The 8171-nt window shown below is 36.4% G+C and overlaps 2 protein-coding genes across 2 annotated transcripts in view; both read right to left on the minus strand.

The window, feature by feature from the left end:
- Positions 1-6661, minus strand: part of LOC111403036 (gibberellin 2-beta-dioxygenase 4) — a 9088-nt gene extending 2427 nt beyond the window's left edge. The window contains exon 1 of the mRNA XM_023031381.1: positions 5758-6661. Within this exon, the coding sequence (XP_022887149.1) occupies positions 5758-6627 (870 nt within the window). The 5' untranslated portion in view covers positions 6628-6661. The remainder of the gene's footprint in view (positions 1-5757) is intronic.
- LOC111403037 lies at positions 2923-3740 on the minus strand. Its single transcript, XM_023031383.1, has one exon. The coding sequence runs from the start codon at positions 3654-3656 to the stop codon at positions 3111-3113; it is 546 nt and encodes a 181-aa protein (XP_022887151.1). The 5' UTR covers positions 3657-3740; the 3' UTR covers positions 2923-3110.
- Positions 6662-8171: the final 1510 nt, after the last annotated feature.

The following is an 8171-nucleotide window of genomic DNA, read 5'->3' on the forward strand; positions in this document are numbered from 1 at the left end:
GTTTGCTTAGACGATTTCCAGGACACGGCTCCACCTCCAATGGTAAATACATAACCACTCGTGGATTTTGAATCCTTAGTGTCAGATATCCAATTTGCATCAGTATATCCTTCTAATACCGCAGGATATTTTGAGTAGTGTAATCCATATTCAACCGTGTGTCTTAAATATCTAAGAACTCGGTTTAATGCCTTCCAATGTACAACACTTGGATTACTAGTGAATCTACTCAACTTGTTGACTATGTATGCTATATCCGGTCTTGTGCAGTTGGTAATGTACATTAAACTACCAATGACACGCGAATATTCCAATTGTGATACGGGCTCACCAGTATTTTTGGCTAAGTGGATACCTAAGTCAACTGGTGACTTAACCGGTTTATCGTCATACGCCTTAAATTTCTTAAGTATAGTCTCAACATAATGTGATTGAGACAATGACAAACCATCGGATGTCTTAGAGATTTTAATCCCTAATATTACATCCGCCACTCCCATATCCTTCATGTCAAAATGTTTTGTTAACATTTTCTTAGTCGAGGAAATGACTTTGGAGTTATTTCCCATAATTAGCATATCGTCAACATATAGGCATATGATTACATATTCATTAGGTGCGTTTTTAATGTAGACACATTTGTCACATTCATTGATTTTGAAGCCATTTGACAATATAGTTTTATCAAACTTTTCATGCCATTGCTTCGGTGCTTGTTTCAATCCATACAATGATTTTACAAGTCTACACACCTTCTTTTCATTTCCTGGTGCAACAAACCCTTCAGGTTGTTTCATGTAGATTTCTTCTTCTAATTCACCATTTAGAAACGCGGTTTTGACATCCATTTGATGTATTTCAAGATTATGCAATGCTGCGATTGCAATCAAGACACGTATAGACGTAATTCTTGTAACGGGTGAATAGGTATCAAAGAAATCTAGTCCTTCTTTTTGTCTATACCCTTTGGCTACTAATCTAGCCTTGTATTTATCAATTGATCCATCCGACTTCAATTTCTTTTTGAAGATCCATTTACAGCCTAAAGCTTTGTTTCCCGGAGGGAGTTCAACCAATTCCCAAGTACGGTTACTCATGATGGATTCAGTTTCATTGTGTACAGCTTCTTTCCAAAAAGGAGCTTCGGGAGAGGACATTGCTTCATCAAATGTCCTAGGATCATTTTCAAGTAAATTGGTTACGAATTCTGGACCGAATGTCTTTGGAATTCGTTGCCTTTTACTACGTCTCGATTCTTCATTTACTTGAAGATCATCATTCTTTCCATGTATGTTATCATAAGTTCGTTTATTTGAACTTACTTCCTTTTCTTTACACGGAAAACTGTCTTCAAAGAAGACCGCATTTCTTGATTCAATAATTGTACCTACGTGTACATCAAGTACTTCGGATTTGTGAACCAAGAATCGATATGCACTACTGTTGATAGCATATCCAATAAAGACACAATCAATTGTCTTTGGTCCAATCCTAACTTATTTAGGTTTGGGTATTTGTACTTTCGCTAAGCACCCCCACACTTTGAGATATTTGTAGGAAGGTTTCCGACATTTCCATAATTCGTAAGGTGATTCAACCTTATCTTTGTGTGGTATTTTATTAAGGATATGATTTGCAGAAAGTATGGCTTCCCCCCCACAAGTTTTGAGGTAAGCCCAAACTAATTAACATTGCATTCATCATTTCCTTTAACGTTTGATTTTTGCGTTCAGCAATTCCATTAGATTGTGGTGAATATGGTGCCGTTGTTTGATGAATTATTCCAGATTCTGCACAAAATTTTTCAAATGGTGCAACATATTCTCCACCTCTATCACTACGAATCATTTTGATTCGTTTTCCAAATTGATTTTCAACTTCATTTTTGTAGTGTTTAAACACTTCCAAAACTTCATCTTTGTTTTTCAACAAGTACACATAACAGTACCTTGTACAATCATCTATGAATGTGATGAAGTACTTTTTACCACCCCTTGTTTGTACGAACTTCAAATCACACACATCCGTGTGAATTAGTTCTAATGGTGTGGTGTTTCGTTCAACCGAATGAAATGGTGTTTTGGCCGCTTTTGCCTCTACACATGTTTCGCATTTTCCATTATTAAAATGCATATTCGGAAGTAAACTTAAATTCATTAACTTTCGTATTGAATTAAAGTTTGCATGTCCTAATCTATGATGCCATAGATTACATGACTCAAGAATATAAACTGAAGATGACGTTTTATTGATTGTAGCATTTGACACAACAGTTAGGACATTCATTTTGAATAGTCCATCTTTTACATAGCCTTTGCCTACATACATATCATTTTTGGTAAGTACAAACTTATCCGATACAAAGACTAGTTTAAAGCCATTCTTGCTTAACAAAGAACCCGACACAAGGTTCTTGCGAATATCCGGTACGTGAAGGACATTATTGAGGCTAAGTTCTTTTCCCGACGTCATCTTCAAGACCACTTTGCCTTGTCCTTCCACTTTGGATGTTGAAGAGTTCCCCATAAACAAATTTTCTCCCTCAGTTGGAGTGTATGATGTGAACATTCCTCTATCGGCACAAATGTGACGGGTTGCACCCGTATCAACCCACCATTCCATGGGATTTCCAACAAGGTTGCATTCAGAAGCAACTGCCGATAAATTCATATCGGACATGCCATTTGATATGGCATCATATTCGACAATGTTGGTTTGGGATTGCTTCTTAGGTTTGCGACAATCAACCGAACGATGTCCAGCCTTTCCACAATTGTAGTAATTGCCCTTGAACTTCTTTGCATTCTTCTTTGTAGATTCAACGGAATGCTTTCTCTTCTTTCCTTTGTTGTTGCTAGATTCTACCACATTTGCCTTTGCTTGTGTATGTTATTCCCAACTCGTTTTTCCGAACTTCGGTTGTCTTCTTCAATCCTCAATCGAACCACAAGTTCTTCAATGTTCATCTCCTTGCGCTTGTGCTTGAGATAGTTTTTGAAGTCCCTCCACATGGGTGGAAGTTTCTCGATAATTGCAGCGACTTGAAATGATTCGCTCACGGACATATTTTCCGCATGAATGTCATGGAGTATGACTTGCAATTCTTGCACTTAACTGATGACGGTCTTCGAATCTACCATTTTGTAGTCCAAGAATTTTCTCACAATGAACTTCTTGGTTCCCGCATCTTCGGTCTTGTACTTCTTTTCCAAGGACTCCCATAGTTCCTTTGCAGATTTCTTGTAGCAATATACACCGTATAAGGCGTTGTCCAAGCCATTAAGAATGTAATTCTTGCATAAGAAGTCCGAATGTTTCCATGCATCCAAAGCAATCAAAGATGCCCTATTGTTTTCCCCTTCTTGTATGGCGGGAGGATCTTCATTCAAGAATTTCGCCAAGTTGAGGGTTGTGAGATAAAACAATATTTTTTGTTGCCACCTTTTGAAATCAACCCCAAAAAATTTATCCGACTTTTCCCCATGTGAAACGGAGTTTGAATGTGCGATAGTAGGGGCACCCACAACCGGTGGAATCACATTAGTAGTAGTTGTATTCACAACGGGAGGAATCATACTGGTAGGAACACTTCCTTCAGAAGTTCCCATGTTCGAAGTTTCATTCGAAGTAGTATCGGTATTAAGAACCGTATTCATTTCTGTTTACGTAAAACAGAAGATCAACCAAAAATAGAAGTGAAGAAGAAGTTAAACTTAACAAGTTTAACCAAACAAGAATGTCACTTTTACAAAATATATATCAATTCGACTTAAGATTGTTGGATAAATTTTGTGAATAGTGACGCCAAAATAAGTATAATGATGGTTTGTAAATCCGTGCCGAAAATTGGACAGAGTAACGGCAAAGAAAACACAAACAAGAAGAAGAAGAAGAAGAAAGTAGGGACAAAGCCGAGGCAAGAGTTGGACTCTTTGTCCTTAAGTCGAATTTGCCCCGCAACGGTGCCTACGGATTTCGGCAATCGACTCCCAAAATACAACGGCTACACTTGTGTTTGTAGCACTCCAAAACACAAGTACAACGAACCAAATTTAGGCTTATGTACTCCAAGGATGAAATGAAGGAAAATCAAAATAAATGAAATGATTTTGATCTTAAATAGAAGAGAGGATGAGAGATGTTTTGCATATCAAAATTGTGAGGAATAGGACACCCAAAGGGTCCTATTTATAGACCATGAAAGGGTGTGGACGAAATAGTTGAGGTCAAACCATGCACGTTGAGGCCAAACCATGCACCCTTTCCAAACAATGCACCTTTATGAAAGGTGTTTATTCACTGATTTTCGTCCTTTTTCGTAATTTCTCATTCATCCGATATTGGTTTTCGAAATGCCAAATATACCCTTCAATACATGCAGGTCGATCCCCGTTTGTGCGCCCCGAAGCGGCGAAGTGGCAAACAATTTTGCCTAAACGGATTGAGTCGAGCTTTTGAGTATTTGCTCGAAGTCGATACGAAGTCACTTTAATCGTTTTTCAATTATCGATTTATTTAACAAATATCCAACAATAAAAAGAACATTGAGATATCATAGTTCGAATAGTTGTATCCCAATGATAACCAAGAACAGTTCAACATTTGGAGAGAACTTGACTCAAAGCATGTAGAGACATGTAGGAATATATTATGCGGACTACAATCAAAAATATTATACTCAATATGTACGGTTAAAATATAATATTTTTTAACTTCATCCAACGATTTCTAGTAAATTTCTTCGTGCATGAACTCCTCTAAGTCCTTTAGTTGCAGAACACGAAGAAGACCATGGATGAAATATTCCTACATTATATGAGATAAATTGGCAAAAAAATAGCAAATGTTATGTTAATGACCTACAATGGAATAGGATATGGATGGAATACAATGAAACAGAATCACTTCGAGGTTACGTATAAATTTTCCTCAACTTAAACTCGGGAGCCTCAATACTTCAACCTAAGGTTTTGATGTAAAAATCGTCATCTTTTGGCAGGTAGGTGTGCGCGTGCACCTCAAGTACTAGACTTGTAGCCGAAATAAACCAAACTCTTTAATCAAATTATACTTGTGATAACAAATAAAAAAGAAAAAGAAAGGAAAAAGAAAGAAAATGAATCGTCTTGTCCTGGCCCCCACCCAACCAATCACCTCGACACCATCCCACCTAATCATCCCGCAAATTGTCATTTTTCCTTAATCAAATAGTATTCAATAACTCGTTTTCGTGTCCAATGCAAATTAATCAAAACCATATAATAAAAAATACCCAATTTCTCAGAGCTGCTAGGTTATGTGGGACCGTCCTGTTTACAGCTAAATGAATTTTTGACTGTCATTCTCAATTTAGAATAACATTGTGAAGCCTTTTTACACTTTGCACGTATGGGAGAGAACAGTAACTTCAATTTGAATCAAAAAATTATTAATTATTTGGCCCAATTGCTCCCATTTTTTCAAATTAAAATGATTGGAATATTATTATTATTATTATTTTGAGAATGAGTTGTTGAAAAAGATTGAAAAAATAAAATTTAATTTAATGGATATATGCCACCGTTTGGCTCCATTTTCATTCTCTCTCCAACTCTTTCTCACTTATTTTCCACGACACAATTTTTCATAAAATAATATTACATGTAAATAAAAATAATTTCATTCTTTTCCAACTATACATTTTTCAAAAAATACTATTTCAACTATTAAAATTTAAAAAAAATGGGGCCACCAAAGGGGCCATAATTTATTACTGACCTGAGCTATGTCTCCCAGAGTAACAAGCACAGAGTCCACTTGGGGCGATACATGGATCCAACCCGAATCCGACAACAATGAATATTGTTGACACCTTATTTGATAATGCAACCCGATTACATATGGATATATCCGACTCGAATTGGGCCCATTAGATATCCACATTAGAGAACGGACCCGAGATGGATCGTCTCGGGCTGGATTTTCAAACCCGGCTGCAGAAGCTAATTCTTCCATTACTTTCAACCCCAGCTTCTCCATTTGGCTAGTTAACTCACGCAGAGAAGCCAAGTCCAAATTCGACTCGGTTGTTGACTCGTTCGAGCATGACAAGTCGAGGCAGAAAGACTCACTACCATTGGTAGTGGTGTCGTCATTGTCGTCGTCGTCGTCGTCGTCGGGTGAGTTGAAGCCGAGTGGCCAGTTATTGGGGAAGAGAAGGCGCTTTTGGTGGTGAGGGAGGTCGAAAAGAGAGATAGATGTTGTTTCCGCAATCGGAGGGAGGTGTGAGGGGATGAGGTGGTGGATGAGCTGAAAGAAGCCTTGTTCTTGGGAGGCAGAGAGGAGGGAAGGGTGGAGAGTCGGGGAGGGATCGGAGAGAGAGATAACTGGAGGAGTGATGACGGAGGTGGTGGTGGAGGAGAGTGGAGAGGAGCGGCCGCGGGTTGGCAGAGAGAGGGAAAGATTACAAGGAAGGCGGTGAAGCAGACGAGAGATGGCATCTTCGGTGGACTCTGAGGTGAGGTTGGATTGGGTCGACGGAGTCGGGGGTGGCGCCGTGGTGGCGCCATGGTGGACTGGTAGGTGGCCGTGGGGCTTTTGATCAGCAGAGGACGCCATGACGTGTACGTGAATTTTAGAGATGTACATGTGAAATAAACTCTTTTGCCAGAAAGAGTTTAAAATAATAACACTAGCAAACGTAACCATATAAAAGGTGTAGAATTTTTTTATTTAGAAATTTAATTTACATTTTCAGTAAAATCCACCCACCTGTCACACACTTATTAATAACAATTTAAAATGCTTATGGTTGTTAAATATTATTTAATTAAAGTTGATTGTTGATCAATTTCTTCATAACGTTTGATTTTTGTGGCTATACTTGTTATATGAAAGCATCACACATTTCTTACTCATGAAAAACGCACTAAAATTTTGATTCTGTAATTTGAAAATTGAATATAAATTTAGCGGATGTTACGTAAGTTAGATTAAAATAAGTGCTACTTGTTTGAATTTAATTTCTAATTATTTTTCCTTCATCATTTTAGTTTAAGATAAAAAGCATATGCAAGACTAATATTTAGTCCTTGTTTGGCATATAATAAGAATTTGGGGAAAATATATTTTAAATAGTAATTTTTCAAAGTATGTGTGGTTAAAAAATAAAGAAAATTTTTTGAAATTACGTATAATATTATTTTATTAAATAATGTGTGGTTGATAAGAAAATGAAGAAAAATAAATTATAATTTAAATGGGAGCCAAATAATAACTTAATTAATCCAACAAAAACAAAAAAAATCTTGTCTCGTCTAGAAATTGTTTTATTTAGCAATCATCCTACGTGAATATCAAATTCGATATAAAATTTGACATATTATCACATGACATTCTATCGTTGAATAAATTAAAATATTTTCTACTTTTTCATTAAATCATTTACTATCAAAATGTAATTATATCAAAATTTCTGTCAAATCCTTTGTTAAAGTAACTTTATAGTTGATTTAAACAATAATCTTTAAAAAGAAGCGTGACCGCACAAAAGTAAGCACTCTTAAATATCGAATTTCTTGGTTCAATATTTTAATTGGGGTAACAGCTTTTGCAGGTAAAATGGCAGGCATGCCGCTCCCATGGTATCCGGGAGTGAGTTTCTCTTGTAGTCGGGGCCTTGCTTTCATGTTTTTCTGCAATTTAGCCCAGCTTGTCCTCCATTATTTTATATTTTATTATGTTATTTTTTATATTACTTATTTTCAAGAATCATGATGTGTGTACCACTTGACATTCAACACGATTCAGAGCCCCTCACAGTGGGAGGCCGCAACAATGAAAAAAAGGCATGGGTCCCGCCATACGTGAGGGAATTGTAAAAGCCGTTGTACAAACAGCTCAACTCTATTTCCAATCACACATTTTTTATTTAAGTATTAAACACAAATTAAATTTTTTTCTTTTTTAACCACACATTCTCTATCAATCTACTATTTTATAATACATTTTTCAAAATTATAAATGGGCTAGTGGCAAGAGAGAACAGTAGTATTAATTGAATGATTGTGCTACCTGTATATTAAAAGTTATAGATTTGCTTACTAACAAATGATGTTATAAGATTTGAATGAATCAAAATCTCATCGACTAAATAAAAATAAAATTTCCCTTACTTATTTTTGCCATCCCAT

Source organism: Olea europaea, chromosome 11, assembly GCF_002742605.1.
Source record: "Olea europaea var. sylvestris chromosome 11, O_europaea_v1, whole genome shotgun sequence".
NCBI classification, from domain to species: Eukaryota; Viridiplantae; Streptophyta; class Magnoliopsida; order Lamiales; family Oleaceae; genus Olea; species Olea europaea.